The sequence below is a fragment of the Theropithecus gelada genome, chromosome 2, assembly GCF_003255815.1.
Source record: "Theropithecus gelada isolate Dixy chromosome 2, Tgel_1.0, whole genome shotgun sequence".
Lineage (NCBI taxonomy): Eukaryota > Metazoa > Chordata > Mammalia > Primates > Cercopithecidae > Theropithecus > Theropithecus gelada.
The window spans coordinates 72,723,188-72,741,052 of record NC_037669.1 but is presented as its reverse complement, the minus strand read 5'-3'; the positions used below and the strand labels follow the sequence as shown (position 1 = coordinate 72,741,052).

Sequence of the window (17,865 nt, the reverse complement as noted above, 5' to 3'; positions counted from 1 at the left end):
AACTACTAACTGCTGTTCCATGACGTTATCAACAGTAACTTTTAATTATCTTCCCCCAGCCCCCTGGCAAAGAGAATTTTTTTTTTTTTTTAAAGAATTCAGTGTTAGGTCTATTTAAGTACCCAGAGACTCTCCCGGAAGATCCCAAGTGCTTTTGGGAACCGAGGCTTTTTCTAATTCTCGGGTGACAATTATGAGGGTTGCTATTTACTGTTTCACAAAAGTAAAGATCATCTAATGAGGAAGTTGAAGTGCCAGATACAGGGCCCAGGTCCCCAGACCCCAGACAGCTGATCCCAAGGCAAGTTTGTGCTGGCAGCTGTGCAGGTGGTCGGGCAGTCCACGTGCAAATTTTTCAAATGTCTGTGGGTGTTTTGCTTTGCAAAACACACTCTAGCTGCAGATTTTAGTCCACAATTAAAAGTAAAAACCAAACTTTGAAAAAAGAACAGCTACAGCCCTTGCTATTTATCAAGCTTCTGTCAACATCATCCCCGCTGCCCAAATAAACAAACCAACAAAAATCAATACTAAACCTCTTCTTTGGAACATGGATCCTTTTGATTATCTGATGAACATTAGGGATTCCCCAGTCAGGTGAATTCAGAAACACAACATTTTGGGGGGATAATAGTAGTTAAATCCCAATGCTACCCTGCTCCTACAGGATATGGCCTCCAAGACCTCCAATGGCAAGTGGTAACCCACAGCACATGCATTCAGGATAGGGCTATGAGTTTCAGATAATGGCAAATGTTAGTGCACACCATATGTATTCAGGAGAGGATTGTGAGTTTCAGAGGAATTGTGAATTTTTCGCAGCTGTCTATAGAATTTTTGTCTAAATGTGTACTTTTTAAGGCAAAGTGTCCATGGTCCTTAAGAGTTGATATATGAATAGCAATCACAAATACAACCATAATTAATGTTACTAAAGCATTTAGCAGGTTGTATTCAGTATTCTAATTACTGTATGTGTACTAACACATTTAACACATGAGTATCACAGGAGGTGGGTACAATCATCCCCAGATTGAGGTGAAGATCTGGGAGAATCAAGGGGTCACAGCTTTATCTACTGTCAAATATCCTTCTGAGCCAGCAAACCTAGAGAAGCCCTATAATGAGTGCTGACTTAGTCTCTTCATGTTCATTACCACAGCCAACTCTGCCATACACTTGTGAGACAGATATCACCTACCTCCCTTTCGCAGATGAGAAAACCAAGACTCAGAGGGGTAAAAACAACTTGTGTCAAATTATGCAGCCTGTACGTTGTCAGTCTAACAAATTCAGCTTTTTCTTCAACATGATAATGACTCCCCTTAATGAAATAAAAAATTGCAAGATTGCTCAATAAAAAGAATTATTAATTTAATATATATATTCTTCAGGGCCTACTATGGGCCCTGTGCTTGTAGTCAGTAGCTAAGCCAGCAAGAAAGATTTTAAAATTAGGCAAAAAGGTTCTATATATCTAAAACTGCAAACCATGATAATAGTTATGAAGGGGAGGAAAATGCTAGGTCCTATGTGAGTAGTGGGACAAGACCCATATTACACTAGGTGGTGAGGGAGGGCCTCTCATAGGCAGAGACATTTAAGCTAGAGTCTGAAGGACAGTCCAGAAGATGGCAAGTAGATCAAGATTAAGAGAGGGAGAAAAGTATCTTAAGACAAGAGAATGCTATGTATAAAGGTGGAGGGACAGAAAAGAGTGTGGTGCATTTGAGAAACTGAACAGAATCTGGAGTATCAGGTTCCTGGGGCCTGAGAAGTAGAGTGATGGAAACGAGATGGGCCCCCTCGCAAATCATGCAGAGCCTCATAGAGCAAATGCCATGACAGAGTTTGAGAAGTCTTTGGTTTTAAGACACCTACATAGACTGTAGTAAGGTCAGGCAGGAAATTAACATTTATTGAGCATCTACAATGAATTTACAATAAGCTTATATATGTATTTTTTTTTTTTTTTGTCAAATGATCCTTTATTGAAATATTTTCCTTTGTGCTTAACTGGCTGGGCATTCCACAGCACCACTGTTGATGTCATCTATGATGTCATGGGGGTGGCGGCCATCAACATTACAGCCTACAGACTGGGCAGTGCCCAGGATCTCTTTAATGGTTCCAGAGAGTTCTCTGGCTAAGGATCGGTGCCGCATCTGTCGAGCAATGTTGACGATATCATCAAAAGTGATATTCCCACTGTGTTTAATGTTTTTCTGTTTCTTTCTGTCTCTTGGTGGTTCCTTGAGGGCTTTGATGATAAGGGCAGAGGCAGAAGGCACCACCTCAATCTGGGCCTGTCTGTTCTGAATGGTCAGTTTCACTGTAATCCTCAGGCCCTTCCAGTCACCCGTTGCCTTGGCAATGTCATCACCAACCTTTTTCGGAGACAGATGCAGGGGGCCAATCTTGGGGGCCAGCGCAGAAGTGGCACCAACTTCACCTCCGGTGCACCTCAGGTATAGGACTTTGATCTCATTGGGGTCGAACTTCGGCGGCATGGTGGAGGTGGCTGGTGTCGGATGAACCCGGATTCGGGACGACCGAAGAAAGTTGCACCTTCGCCCCCTCCAAGCCGAAAGCCGAGAGCTATATATGTATTTTTAACCTCCATTTTATAGATAAACTGAGGCTCAGAAAATTTAGGGTCTCCTAGTTATTAAGCAGTTATAGTTCAAACCAATGTCTGTTTCACTACAGCACATGCAGGGCAGTCAGGAACAGCTGGGTAATGATAGGGGAGCCACTGACATCCACCAGGGGTTGACAACATTTCTCTTTTAAGAGCTCTATCAGTACAGATTTTAGGTTTTGTGAGCCAGTCTCTGTCACAGCTACTTACCCTTGTTGCAGCATGAAAGCAATCATAGACAAACAATATGTAAGTGAATGAGCATGGTCGTATTCCAATAAAACTTTATTTACAAAAACAAGTGGTGGATCAGATTTGGCCCACAGATCATAGTTTGCCAACCTGACATAGATGTGACTTGGTTCATTTCCCCTCAAATTCACCGCAAGTATTCCATCACCCCTCCGTCTTTGTGTCATTTGATGTATCTTTGATAACACTTTTCAGACATTACGTTGTCTCTCTTTGTTGTGTTATTTTCTTGCCATCAGTGATAACACTAAGGTACCCAGGAAGTAGTGGTGGCCAATTACATAAAGGAGTCCAACCAACTTTAATAACATTCCTTTAAAACAAAACCTGTTACCTTAACAAGTTCATAGAAGGAAAGCCTCTGTTTTGTTCTTTTTTCCTCCCTGACATTGACTGGAAGTGAACAAATAGAAAACTTTCACAGTAAGTCAGCCACTTGGCAATGGTTATTGCAAATAGTTAAGTACTGCATTGTATTTTGAAATACTGTAGCATATACAAGAAGCACAGTAAGTGCAACTATTAGGTTTTGTCTTTTCCTATTCCAATCAGGAATGCTAATTTAGTCCCACTGCAGCAGCACGAGGTTGATAAAAATCAAGCAAGCATGTTTATATTAGTCAAGATAAGGACTTTAAAAAAAATCACAAGCTATTTTAATTCTGAACGTTGTTGCTCTTGTTTAAGCATCTGTTTTTGTGAAACCGTTTTTCTTTCTTTTTTGTTGTTTTTATTTTCCTGATGAATTCTAATCATGTCTTCTAATCCATTGGCAGCCAATGAAGGAAAATAAATGGTGAAGGAAATGAGATGCAGCTTGGATAATTGATGTTTGTATGCCTGGCTTTAATAAAAAATACTCTGCTAAATTAGAGGGGAGTCTAAATGGATTCAGTCAATAAGGAAGTGATTCAGGTGAGGAATTCAATCTTGGGCTTTATTGTAATAATACAAATAAACCAACAGATTGGTTCGATTGGGACCAGATTTGCCTTCTGCTGAAATTCTGGCAAGCTGCTCAGGCTCACATTTCTACCTTTGGTATATTCTTGGAGTTTGAAATTATTTTCTTTCGTATGAATTCAAATGCCACGATCCTTGGAATAAAGCAATTCATATACCTCCAAAATAGCTAAAATTGACATGTGAAAAATAGCATTCCTCGAAAGATACCCTCCCACTCTGCCCTTTTAATTTCTTCCAAGGGAAAAAGAAATAATTTTAGTGAGTCCACGATCCTGCCCGAAAATCTCAAAATCAAAAGGAAATGTCTTATACAACACCCTTAATACAAAACAAGATTTGGGAATTTTAAATTCATCAGTTGAGATGAACCAATCATTTTATTCCAACTTCTCTGAACTGAGAGCATGGAAACGACATCTTATGGATAGATCCTCTGGGGACAGTAACTTGTTGGAGAGTCAAGTTTCTATTCAGGTTGACCTCTGACAGCAGTCAGGTGAACCTAGGGAAATGGGTCTAATTAGACTCTAATCTGTCCTTACTCTGTTTATTCTCTTCTTCCTATATTCTTCACTTTACTTACATTCTAGAATTTACTCCTTGCTAGAATAAGCAAAATTGTATGGAGGATTAAGGTTTATTGAGTGTTAATTTTCCTAGGTGCTAGAAATTATGTATTTCAACTTTCCCTGGTAAATAAACAAACTCAATGAGCTTAAACGTCACACAGCAGTAGGCAATGGAGTCAAGATTTAAACTAAGTCAGTCTTACTGTAAAGTCCATGTTCTTTCCACTCCCTCTGGCAGTCTCTCTATAATCAGAGACTCCCAAGATTAGTCAAGAGTTCCAGCTCCATGTTGGTCCTATTTCCAAGCTTCAAGGACATGCTTCTGAGTCCTGTATTCTGGTGCCCAAGTATTTCTTGCTTTCAAATTTTGCTGCTGAATTAAAATCAATCTTTTGATTTGTAAGATATCTTTTATAGGTTTGTGGACCAATGGGTTTTAGTTCTTTACAAATAAAGATATTTCCTGTTTACTGATAAAAGAGTTGTCCAGAGCTCATGGTTTGCATTTCCTAGTTAGATGGGGCTGGGGAGGGGTCATGAAGGTACAAGAGTGGGGCCTGGCCTTCAAACACTAAACTCTGTCCTGAGCTGAAACAGATGTTCCTAACAAGACCTCTCTCTGCAGACTGATAGCTCCTCCTCCCCATTTCTGAAACACTGAAATTTATACTGTTGCCACTAATACTCTTTGAAATTATGGTCATAAAAATTCTAATGGTGAGACATCATCATCAATACAGATTTTAGATATCAGGCAGTGGAATGGCCACTGGAAGGCATGGTAACTCTGTACGTGGCTGCTCGGAGAATGATGATGGGGGCACATTCTAGTTCCATGGCAGAGATCTTTGACCTGTTAACAATGTCTGTCATGGAAGTGGAGGAAAGAGTCAATGCAAGTGTATAATATATTTGTTTCCTTAACTTTGGAGTTACATGACACATATTAATTACACATAATTATAACTAACGGTGTAGCCTGTCAACATTGCCCCTCCTTTAATAATTTTTACAAAGAAAAGATCAGGCAGTAAAGAAATCCAATTCACATCCTGCATAACCACCAAGAATATATTAATTATGTAGGTTTAGGTATATGTAAAGCAAAAAATTTAAATATAGACTTCCAGCTCTAAAGAGAATGAAGACATCTTCCATTAGGAATACTGGTATAGCTTAACAGGTTAAAAACTAATGTGAATACTGCACCATACAAATTATAAAGCCATACTTCCTCCCAAAACAAGGACCTGTTTCCTTAAATCTAAGTTCTCCAAAGTATATTCTATGAAGTATTAGACCTAAGTAATGCTCCTTGAAAAAATCTTCTGGTCAAATAATTTGGATTCTAGCTTAATGTGAGCTTTAGCAGACCATCTGTGTTCTAAGTTATAACACTTTAATTTAGTCATTTTCTGCAAAAGCGTCAATGGGTTAGAAATGTGATCTGCAGAGAGCTGTCAGAAAAGGTGTGTAGGAGCTGGTATATTTGTGATTAGGTGGCACAGAGATCTAGGGTCCTTCTTTACATAGATGCTAATCATTTCATTATTTAGGTCAAAGTTATAGTATCTACAAAAGTAGAAGCCTTTCACAATCAAGAATAGCAACTACCAAGGCCCTGGTCAGGCCAAGGGTGGCATATAAATGCTTCTGTAGTTGTCAGCAGACAGGGTAGTAGTGGTTAAGTCAGGTATTAACAGGATTTTCGGAAGAAGAAAAATCTAAAGACGGAAATATTGATTGGCATTATAAATAGGAACAGGAGACAAGGAGTTAAACGGACTGAAGGGCACAGAAATTTGGGGGAATAGCACAAACACAGTTTCTACTTTTTCCAGCAATAGTTCCCATATCCTTCTGAACTGAGAATCAGAACCATTGTCATGATTACAAAACAAAAACCACTTGGACATTTAGAATGGCAAATGCAGGGTTCTTTTTTGAGTGCTGTGTGTTTAAAATAAATCATGCAAAAACTACCATAATGTATAATTTGGCCACAGAGATATTCAAAGCTAAAAAAAAAAAAATAGAGCAAAGAGATTTTGGTCATACTATTTCATAAAAGGGCATCAAAAGACTTCAAAAAAGAGGTATATAATTCTCTCTTAACAAATCGGCTATTAGAATTGACTGTTCAGAAATATTTGGTTACAAAACTGTCTTTCCTGCTTAACAGATAATTGCTTTCAAAGCAGGATACTCATTGCTTATAATGCAATATCTATATTTCATTTGTAATGGGAGCTACATTGGTGTAGATTAAGAATATTTATTGGCACATTCTTTCTGAGCCACATTTTGTCCAATCATCTCAGACTTATGTCATCTTGATGCATGTAAATATCCATTATCATTTGTTGGAGGGTTAATATAGAGAACACCCATAAAATTGGCAACTTGGTGAAGGACCCATTTATTAATCTATAAACAGGATGTCTATCCATCTATCATTGCAACATATCAGTCTCCACAGGGTTACTGTCCCTACAAGCAAGAGGGAAAAAAAATATTTCTATGAGTGGTTTCTTCTCCTTTATTTGTGATTAACATCAATTAGAAAAAAAAATAGCCAAGCAGAGAGAACCAAAACTTAGGACCACACAGATTCACACTTCACACCACAGAGAAATGAAGACAAATTTAGTTAATGGCAAAACCCACTGTTTCTGTAAATAACAAATCTAATGTAAAACAAAGGTGGAATATAATGATTCTGTGAGGTTTTAGGCATCTGTTCAAATAAACCTATTTGATCATTTAGTTTTCTGGAAAAATAAGGGGTTGATAAAGATTCATATCAAAATCCTAGTGGATAAATATCTGGCTGGAAAGAGTAAAAACATAAGATTCCAGCGAAGATATCAGTGATCTATAAGCTATTTCTTATAGGCTAAAATTTATATTAAAATTATTTTAAGTAAAAGTATTTTTAAAACACATACATGTTTTATTCATTACAAATCTCACTAGTATATTTGTGAAAGGCAATTTACTGCCAAATTTCTTTACAAAAACAAGTTTCCACTTCATTTCCCCAAATCCCCACCTTTTGTTCATTCCAGTAAAATGACTCTAATGCCAAACCTCACACTCAGAATCTTAAATTCTGAAATTTCAGAATTTTCAGTCACTGCTGAAAAAATTCATTAATATTTCAAACTTAAATTCAGGCAAATTAAGAGGAAAACCAAATAAACAATAATGCAAGAAAGTTAAAACATTTATTATAAAAATCAACATCCCATTTGAATTAAGGCTCCTCTGAAATGCCTGGGCAGGGCTGGTGCCCGGTAATATTTAATATCAGGAGGAATCGAATCTTGTAGAATTCTTTCTACACTGACCAGCAGTATCAAGTGTCACTGTTGCCAAAAAACATTCTCAGCTGTAGATAATATTATAAAATTACTAATATCACTGTCTGACCTTGCTGTTATCTGTTGTGTGGAACTCAGATCTATTTATTTAGCTGTTCAGCAAATGTCAGTATACCACGTCTGGAGCAAATTACAAACTACATTGGCAGAGCACTCCCCCACAGCCTGTTAAGTAAGGAATTGAACAAAATGCTTTCTACCTCAAAGTGTCTAAATCATTGATTGGCCACACCTTCTCTCATCCATGGTTAACCTTTCGTGGACCTCGAAGAGTTCTCTAGCTATTAGACTCCTTTTCCAAAAGGATTCCAGAATATTCTATTCTCTGAGGCACATGTTAAACAGACTATCAAAACATCATGATTTGGGACCTAGCTGTGCTGCAGAATTGTCAGGGGCCTCTCCAGATCCTCTCCACTCTTTTGCAACCTCCTCTTGGACCTGGGAGGCTGACTAGAGAGAACAGATTAACGGGTTCCTTTTGGATCTGACATCTGGGGAACCCTGGCAGGAGGGGAGGGAATCTGGGGCATTTATTCCCCCATCCCTCCCAGCATGATTGTCTTGGGTTGCTGTTTCCTCCACAGAAGGTATCTGAGCATCTCAAGAAAGTCTTCATTACAGGATATTCTCTTCTGGTCAAGTAGTCACCTCCTTCTCTCTCTTTCAGCTTTGGGACAGAAGTGATCCCAGGCTGCCAGCCCAGGTTCCCTTAACCCCACATACACCGTCATTATCAATATTTTAAAAAGTAAACTTTCCTCCATATACTGTGAGATGAGTGTGCCATTGTTTCCTTTTAAGACTGATAATGTGCCATTCTGACCAACCCAGCTTGCTTTTGGGAAAATCCATTCAATCTTCTAGAACTGGAAGGTTAATATTTTTTTCAGTTACCCCCTCTCCACAAGATAACCATGGTCATGGGTTACACAATGAAATAAAAGTCAAATAAATCTGCACATTCTCAGCACAAGCCATTAAATGAGTATTATCACAAACATTTCTTTCCTTGGCTCTTTTTGGGACATGGCTAATACCTAAGAATCTGAAATTGTTGCTCATTAGCTGTCTGGATCTACATCCCAGTTAAAGGCAGAAAAAGGAAAACAAGCTAAAGGCTTTATTATCTTGGGTCCTGTCCATTATAAATGACAGATGATGGCTTGTCAGGTGAAAACGAGCTTCTCAGCACTAAAATGGCTTCATTTAGTTTATTAGCCACAAACAGAACTAAGGAAAGTCCATCAAGAAGGTGACTTGCAATCCTTATTTTCAGCATAATGAAAGATGGGCTCAATAAGACTGAATCCCCATGTGGTCTCCCAGTCTGTCTAAAGAAGGAACATGTGTAACGTGGAGACAAACTCGAGAAGATGGTTAATATTTAAAAATGTAGATCTGCAATCTTGAACAAAAGGCGTTGTTTAACTTCCATAAAATGCCAGTGACCCAGCTGCAAGTAGTCACCATATATTTATCTCAAAAGCCACATTATTCTGTTCTACTAAGCAAATAAACTGTGTTATTGAGCTGTTAACAGTCAACCAAAAAAAATTCCCAAAAGGAATATGTATAGGATGGCTTAACAACCAAGAAAAACTGTGGGGAAGGAAACTAAAGCTCTCAAATTTCACATGGCTTTTCTAGGAATTGAGCAGCATTCAGTAAAGACAGATACACACACAGTACCTAAGTCTACAATGTAGACAAGCATTTGCTTTCCTGATATGCTAGAGCTTCCTTTTGTCTTCCCTGCTCTGTAACTCTCCTTTATTCTCTGAAATGTCTGGACAAATGTCCCTGTTTGCAGATGCCTACCTCATCCATCTTATCACACGTGTTTCTCAGTATGGGTTTATCACATGAACATGTATTTTCCAATATGTTAGATCCAAAAAATAGCTTTCAACCTGTTTAATGTCTATTGTGTGTCCTATCAAAGTAGAAACTTCTTGGGTTGACAACAATATTTTTGTAAATGTCTTGATGTGCCACCTTTTTATTTCCTTTTTATTTTCATGATTGCCTTGAATATCATGTCAAAGTTCTCACCCCAGAAATCTGGAAACTTCGATGGTCTTCTGTGTTGCTCAGGCTAGCTGAGGTCATCTCCCATTTTTTTGTTTGTCTTGAGTAGGTGATGCTTCCTGTAATGCCCATTTCTGCTACATGAGTTCCCTTTCGTACTATGCCATCTAACTAGACTCTAAAGTTCTTGTCACCTAGTTGAGAAGACTAATGTCCGCCTTGGCAGATTTGAGAACAGGAATTCCATCCCAGTTTCATGTTACAGTTCCAAATGACTGTTTTTATAGATGTATCGAGTACCTTGATGTTGGGGGTACTTCTTATGGGAGATTCTATTGACTAACTGACTTGCAGAGTGTTAATTTTAATTGGAAGATGTGGTTTCAAACTCAGTGCCAGGCAGGTGAGTAAATGAGTAGACAGGTATTAGATTAAGACAACAGAAAATACTCTGACATACCAGCAAGGACATTTTAAAAAGGGGCAGTTGCTACACAATCCATCCAATTGTTGCCATGGGAATGTAGGCCTATTATGCCCAGATCTTTCCAGTTTTCAAAAGCCAAAATTCTGGATTTTTAAAAACATTAGGCTTACTAGACAAAATGTATCTGAGAACAGCATCTGTCCTTACTGCTTAATCTATGTATTTCCCATGACTACACAGATGTATCAACATCCTGGAAGATGCTTTCCAAACCAGTGCATCTTTCCTGATACTGCTGCTACCCTCTCTAACTTTCAGATTTTCCCTCTCCCTCAAATAATCTGAGAATTTCTATTTCTTTTTTCTTTATGAGATGTGATCTTGGCTCTGTTGCCCCGACTGGAGTGCAATGTCACGATCACAGCTCATTGCAGACTTGACCTTCCAGGCTCAAGCAATCCCACCTCAGGCTCTTGAGTAGTTGGGACTACAGGCATGTGCCACATGCCCAGATAATTTTTTAAAAAGTTTTTGGTAGAGATGGAGCCTCGCTATGTTGCCTAGGCTGGTCCCAAAATCCTGGGCTCAAGTGATCCTCCTGCTTAGCCCTCCCAAAGTACTGGGATTACAAGTGTGAGCCACCATGCCTGGCCAGAATTTGAAACTATTTCTGCATATAATGAAATATTCGGTTGGAAAACTGTTGCATGTGTGAATGCAGAATAAAGCTACAGAGACAGAAAGAGAGAAAAGAAACCAAGCAAGTTTGGAGAAGGACACAAGTAGGATTTCTCAGGCTACAAAAACGACTGAAGAGTTACACAGCATGAATTTACATATGGCAGCAATCATACTAAGGCTGAAGTAGCTATCACTTCTTAATCACTTACTAGATGCCAGGCTCTTCCTAAATCTTTTATATGTCCTAACTTACTGATATCTCACCATGACCCTGTAAAGAAGGTAACTACTTTCCATATTTTACAGATGGCATACAGTATAGAGGCATTAGGTAACTCCTCTAAGCCACACATTTGGTAATCCTAAACCCTCATGTGACTCCAGATCTACTGTGTCATATGGTTTGCCCTATAATCTTCCACTCTAACACCTTCAGTCACCCTACTGGCCAACTTGGCTCAAATCCTTGTCAGAGCTTAAAATGTCCTTTCTATACATCCAGATGCAACACATTCCTTAAACATGAGACAAATTCTCCCTTGAAGATCTCCTTCCATGATAGTTTTAAAATATGCCCACAAATCCCTTAATGTTCTTCTCTTCAAGATGTAGAGCTTAATCGTCCTCCTCTGGAGCATGGGCTAGACTGGATCACTATCCATTCTAATGAGCAGAATATGGTGGACATGACAGTGTGCGACTTTTGAGACCAGGTTATGAAGAGTACTGGGCCTCCTTCCTCTTTGTTCTCTCTCTTGGATCACTCACTCTGGGCAAGCCAACTGCCATACCATAAGGACGAATGCTCAAGAGACTTCTAACCAGCAAGGAACCAAGGCCTCAGGCCTCCTACCAACTGCCATGTGAGTCATTTTGGAAGCAGACTGATCCTCCAGCCCCAATCAATCAAGTCTTGAGATGACAGTGAACCTGGCATACTTCTTGACTGCAACCTCATGAGAGACCCTGAGGCAGAACGAACCTACAACCAATACCAGATGTCACTTATCAATAAACTCAAGGTTGAATTGTTGGTTCACTGATAGGCAGAGTTTTCAATAAGAATTTAGGTAGCTCTTTCAATAAAATATTTTTCACACTTAAATTAATGGCAGATTGTTGAATAAACATGAATATGCTTTTACCATTTAATGACCACATATGAAAATTGAAATGAATGCTTTGCCATACTGAAATATACTAAACTGCAAGTTCTAAAAAGTGACATAGATTCATACTTTTAAACAGATGATTTTCCTAAATTTTACACTTAAAAAATCCCACTATAATAATACTGCTTTGGAACATGCTAGCTTTTCTTTTTCTTAATCAGGACTATGTACAGGGAATATGAGATAATTTGGTATCCTATTAGAATCTTATTTCTCTGACATGAGTAAGTTGGGCTGATTTCTATAATGATCTGTTACATATGCCTTAAGTCTTCAAGTGCAATGTGTGTTAAGTGAAAAGTACTGTGGAATTAACATCACAATTACATCTTAACAAATTGCAGGAAATAATCTACATTTGTTAAGTACATTGCTAAGTATATGACTATCCACATAAAGTTTAATCAAATTCATGACAAAATCTACTTCAAACCCTCTGAAATTCTGATTGTGTTCCTTAATATAGACTATTGAAAATTATTAAAATATGTGATTTAGTGCTACAATAAGTGAATTAAGGCAAGATCAAGATGAACTACAACTGAGACAGGTATCCACTAGAGGCCAGTGTACTTCGGCGTGGAGAAGGAATTTATAACCAATCCCTGTGGAAAAACCAACATTATTTCTACTATTCAAAAGTGGAGGTCTTGTGAATTGACAAAAAAAAATGATGAAGAAAGCTTTTTTGATTCTCTGAAAAGAAAATTTCAAAGGATAAGAAAGATGAGTTAAGGAAGGATGAGTCATGAAAAATAAGAGCAAAGAGAATTCTTGTCTACAGAAAAAAAAAAAACAGTACTACCATACACTGTACTGTTTGATGTTTCACCAACGTAAGTGTAAATTTTCAAGATACTTGGTGTAATTGTAAGCTTTTTCATAAATGTTTCATTTGGCAATATATTGGAAATAATTAAAGAACTCGAGTACTTAGAAAGTACCACAGTAATTTCATTTTCAGGGTAGTCGTCATTGCTAGCTGCCTAGACAAGGCCAAGGGTTTTGAAATGGCAGGGAACAAAACTGCTTGTCTGCAATTTTCTTCTCTTAAACAACTGTATTCAGAACAAGTACCAAATGGTTCCTTCTCAAATATGGAATAATTTATATAAACTCACCTAGCACTATATTCATACTGTAAAAGACATTTCTTAATAATGGTGCGACATGACGCTTACAATACTTTTTAACAAGGAACTGAACTAGTTTCTCAAAACTAAAAATAGGAGTGGAGATGAAAATCTGATTGTTTAGTAAAGTGTAGAGAGTAACAGTAGGTAGAATCCTGAGTCGGAGATTTTACTTTGTAGGAGTGAAGGCTGAATGATTTAACACATAACCCACGGATGTGTACTCTTTCCTCTTTTCCTCCAGCAGAGAAAGGCACCTTATGTAATGTGGGCATGCCGGGGAGATGAATGAATCAGAAAATCTTAGAGCTAGGCAGGACCTGAGGGTTCAGCCAGCCGCAGCTTGAACCTTTTCAAAGACAGGGAGCTTCCTCCTTTGCAAGGTGGCCCATTGCATCCCTCCATTGCATTGTTGAGGCTATAGCTGTTTGAAAGTTATTCTTTAATCTTCATATTGTGGGACCTCATCTGATACAACAAAATACTGTTCTAGCTTCTGAGGCCAAAAAGAGGACATAAGATACAAAGATAAATAACACATGATCCTGACTTCGAGGAGCTGTAAAATTCCACCCATGGAGTAGGGTTCTGATTCTGATCTCTGCAACAAAAGCACTGGCTCTATCACTTACTAGGTGTGTGAATTAGCTAACTTCTTTGGGCCTCAGTTTCTTCATCTTTAAAATGGGGATAATAATATTAGTACCTACCTTTGCAGGGTTGGTGCAAGGATTAAATGAGATAATTAAAATAAGGCACTAAGCCCAGTACCTATTAACCAGTACTTATTATATACCTATAACCAGTACTTATTAGTAGTCAGCAATTATTGCTACTCACCACTTACCTGGCATATAAGTAATTCAACCCTTTCCAAACTCCTATGAGCTATGATTTTATTACCACTATTTTTAGAGACAGGAAAACTGGGGCTCAGAGAGCTGAAGTAGTTTGCCAAGATCAGCAGCTAGTTAATGGCCAGACAAGGATTTGAACACAGGTTTATCTAATGACAAGAGCTTTCACCATTACATTAAGCTGTTTTGATGAACAGTAAAGCGAATTCCTAATCCTAAAGTGACAGGGCCAGTATTCACTGACAAAAGCTATGACACATCCCTAATTTTTCCTTTCTCTGATATAAATATAGTTAGTGCCAAAAGCTAACCACAAGATCCCTGCCTTCCTGGCCATGGTAGAACAGGGGCCCTGGAGATGGAAGAATCTTTGAAGTCCCTGAGTCCTGCTTCCAGTGAGCTATCTTGCCTGCTGTCCCAACCTCTGTTCCTGAAGCCCATACCATCCTGATTAATCTCTGCCTCCATAGAGGTGGGGCTTCCACTGCCTTTAACTGTTCCTCATGGGATAATCACAAATGGCCTGGACCTCTCCTGGAACTCAGGGATAACAAAAAAGTATTGAGAGAGAACTATCTAGTTGGGACTAAAGACACACAGGTGAACATTATAAGAAATGCATTCAGTGAAACCTTTGAAATAGTTGTGTGTGCTCTAGGCCAAGTCATGGATTAAAAACAAAAAAGGTCTGCACAATGTTAGGGTCAGAATACAATGGTATGTCATTTAAGAGTATTTCTAGGTTGCTTGCTTCCTGATACTACAAAAGCATGCTCAGTCATCTCTGTTCTCTATCACCAAGCACTCAGTCCTGTGATGAAAGGATGCTGGCATTCCATTTACATCAGCTAAATTTACAAAGAAACTGACTGTCTGTTGATGGCCTGTTTAGAGGAACCAATTAAAATAACTCTAAATCATGTCTGTAATTTTCTGAAGAGATACACTTACCACACCCCACTTAGAACACCAGGTCAGATGTTATCCTGGTCTCTTCTGATGTAGATTTTCTACTCCTTTGAACTTAAAAGATACAGTTCTGCCTATTCATTAGGAAGGTACATAAGAAATTGGCTTACAAACTACAGTGAATCAGAATGTCCAATTGTCTGACTCCAGCTCTGAGAAATGTAACTAAAATCATGAACCGTAATACTAACAAAAAATTATGGTCCTTTATCTGGGAAGGTCTGTGTTTTCATACAGCTAATAAGGCCAGAGGAAACAATTTAAACTCAAATCTTAGTGACTGTTTTCTTAAAATCTTACATTAGAAGCATTCTCTCTCAAATGTTAATGAGAAGAGAAATTTATGTTGAGTTGACCCCCAATTTATGACAGTATGATATGAAATTTCCTCCTCCTTGTCAAAAATGAGGCTTCTCCAAATAAGTGTCAAACTATTATAATTTACAATGATTTAAAAACTGTTATTGACATGATCCACAGAGTGGATAATACACAAGCAGGAAAAGAAATAGGATAATTGTGAAGTGAAAAAAAATTAGAATGACAGGTTGCATGATTGAATTGGAAGCTGAAAATCAAAAGCTGCTGAACTGTGCAATGATTTCACAGACGCATGTTTCTCTTTAAGATGTTTAAGAAAAGGTGAGGGAAACATCAAAAACACTGCCAGGAAGGCAGGGATGGTTTGATTGCTTCATGAAGAGAATTAATTGGCATGTATTAGGAAGCTGCAGACTTTGATATGGGCAGCAGCACCCAGTTGGCTTGATTTATTATCATGATTACACAGAAACCAATTTATTTGCAAGGCATAAAGTATACACTTGCCATCCTAAATTCAGGAGAAAAATGGGGAAAATGGACTTGGGTGAAAAAAGGAAAATGAAATTGAATTGAGTCTGAAGTGACTTAACAATCATATATAAGTCCAAGCATTGGTCACAAGTCAGGTATCTCATCTACAAAACATGTAACGTAATAAATTGACTTTACTAAAATGTACTGACCTGAAAATTGTTTGTGATTTTGTTTTATAACAATGCAATATACCATACTGGTGGTAAGTGAGAAAGATAATAATCTAGAACAATGTGTTCCAAAAACAAATTTGGCTGTATATTGGCAAATTACATTTTCATCTCCGGCTTCAGGAGAAGTAAGGGAAAGACTAAAAAACAAAGTAGTAGGAGGAGTATTATTAAGTATGAGTGTGGGATGGTGTGGGAAATAATAGATTATTTTCTTGTTACTGATTTGCAAAGGTCCATACACCACAAAGTAAAACTATTTTTCTTTCTCTGTTAATTTGATATTGAAGAATAAGGAGAATCTCAAGAGGACTACTCAATCCACAACTACCCTACAACATGACTTAAAGACACATGTAGGAGTCCTTTTCATATTTCAAAAAACAATCCTCCATAAGGCAGCATGATAAAGTAAAAAACAATCAAAGAAATATACACACACACACAAAGACATACACCATATGCATACTGTGTATGTGTGTGAGTGTGTGTGTGTATCTTAATTCTAAAGAAGGTGCTTGTTGTATGTTCCAATGAGAGTTAGTAAGAAACATGACTGTCATCTTTTCCCTTCTCCTTGCAGTAATCCTAGTTTTACCGTCAGGCACATATGGGTTTTTCAATAACCATAACTCAGATAAACATGTAATATCTAAGAATAGTTAACTTTTTATTAAGGCTGTTAGTCTGTGTGAGGTGTAATGCTAAGCACATCATAAGTATCAGGTCATTTCATCCGCACAAGAAGTTCAGGTGTTAACACTGGAGATCACAGAGGTTAATAAACTTGCCCATAGTCCTGTAGCTGCTTAATGTCTGAGCAGGAATTTCAATCTGGGTCTATCTGACCATGCAGCTTACCCAAACTTTTATCTAACCTGATACCCTGTCTACCACATTTAAAGACCCATTGTCTTTAAAGACTCACTTTAAAGACCCATTTAAAGACCCACTGTCCTACCACTGCCAGGGTACCCCACATACTCTATTACAGTACAATATGACCCTAGACATATGATAACAGAGTCCTTTATATATTTCCCAAAACAATTCTCCCTCAGCAAAAAACAAGCAAAGAAGCAGGGATGCAAAACAATTCACTAGCAGTCAGGTGGGAGACCTGGGTTCTAGTCTTTGCTCTTCCCTGATTTAGGTACAGGACCTTGGACACATCTCTTCATCTCTCAGGACCTCAATTGCAACACCTGTTAGAAAATCCTTGAGAAACATTTCTGCACAAACACACTAAACGTATAGTTAACTAATATGTGTCAATCACAGTGAAGATCACTAGCACCAGATTGTTGCTTTTATTCCACTATGGTATGTTTATATAAATATTTTACTGCTATAAAAATGAAAGATAAATAGTATTCATTGGGAGAATGGGGCTTAGCAACTCCATGTTTTGTCATCTACTACTACATATCTAGGTCAAATTTGGCTTTTATGAATAAATGAAGAATGAAGACAAAAACTGCAAATTGGAAGAGTTTAATTAGAATATAAAGACTGTTAGAACTGAATTGCATCTTTGACATAAACTGGACTAGAAAAATAATCAAAATTGGCTTTTTAAAAGTCTATTTGGGTTATGTTGAGGAGGAGGATAGTCTAATGAGAAACGTTTTCAATTCTTAGAATAAAAGCAAAGAAGATTTGCACAGTAATCAGTCTACATGCATACAGTACAGTCCTTCAAGGCAGGAAGAAGTTTACTCAAATGAGGCAAGTAAATGCAGAACAGAAGTGAATG

At 38.0% G+C, this 17,865-nt stretch overlaps 1 protein-coding gene and 1 pseudogene across 3 annotated transcripts in view; both read right to left on the bottom strand.

Moving 5' to 3' along the window:
• Nucleotides 1-17,865, bottom strand: part of SUCLG2 (succinate-CoA ligase GDP-forming beta subunit) — a 283,115-nt gene that overhangs the window by 23,805 nt on the left and 241,445 nt on the right. Inside the window, exon 10 of one of the 2 annotated variants that reach the window (XM_025377168.1) lies at nucleotides 4,368-4,801. The exons of the other annotated variant lie outside the window; for it this stretch is intronic. Within the exon in view, the coding sequence (XP_025232953.1) occupies nucleotides 4,724-4,801 (78 nt within the window). The 3' untranslated portion in view covers nucleotides 4,368-4,723. Of the gene's footprint in view, nucleotides 1-4,367; nucleotides 4,802-17,865 lie in introns of those variants that run through there. 2 annotated transcript variants of the gene reach the window in all.
• LOC112619213 lies at nucleotides 1,961-2,586 on the bottom strand (annotated as a pseudogene). Its single transcript, XR_003118190.1, has one exon. The product of XR_003118190.1 is annotated as a 60S ribosomal protein L12 pseudogene (transcript).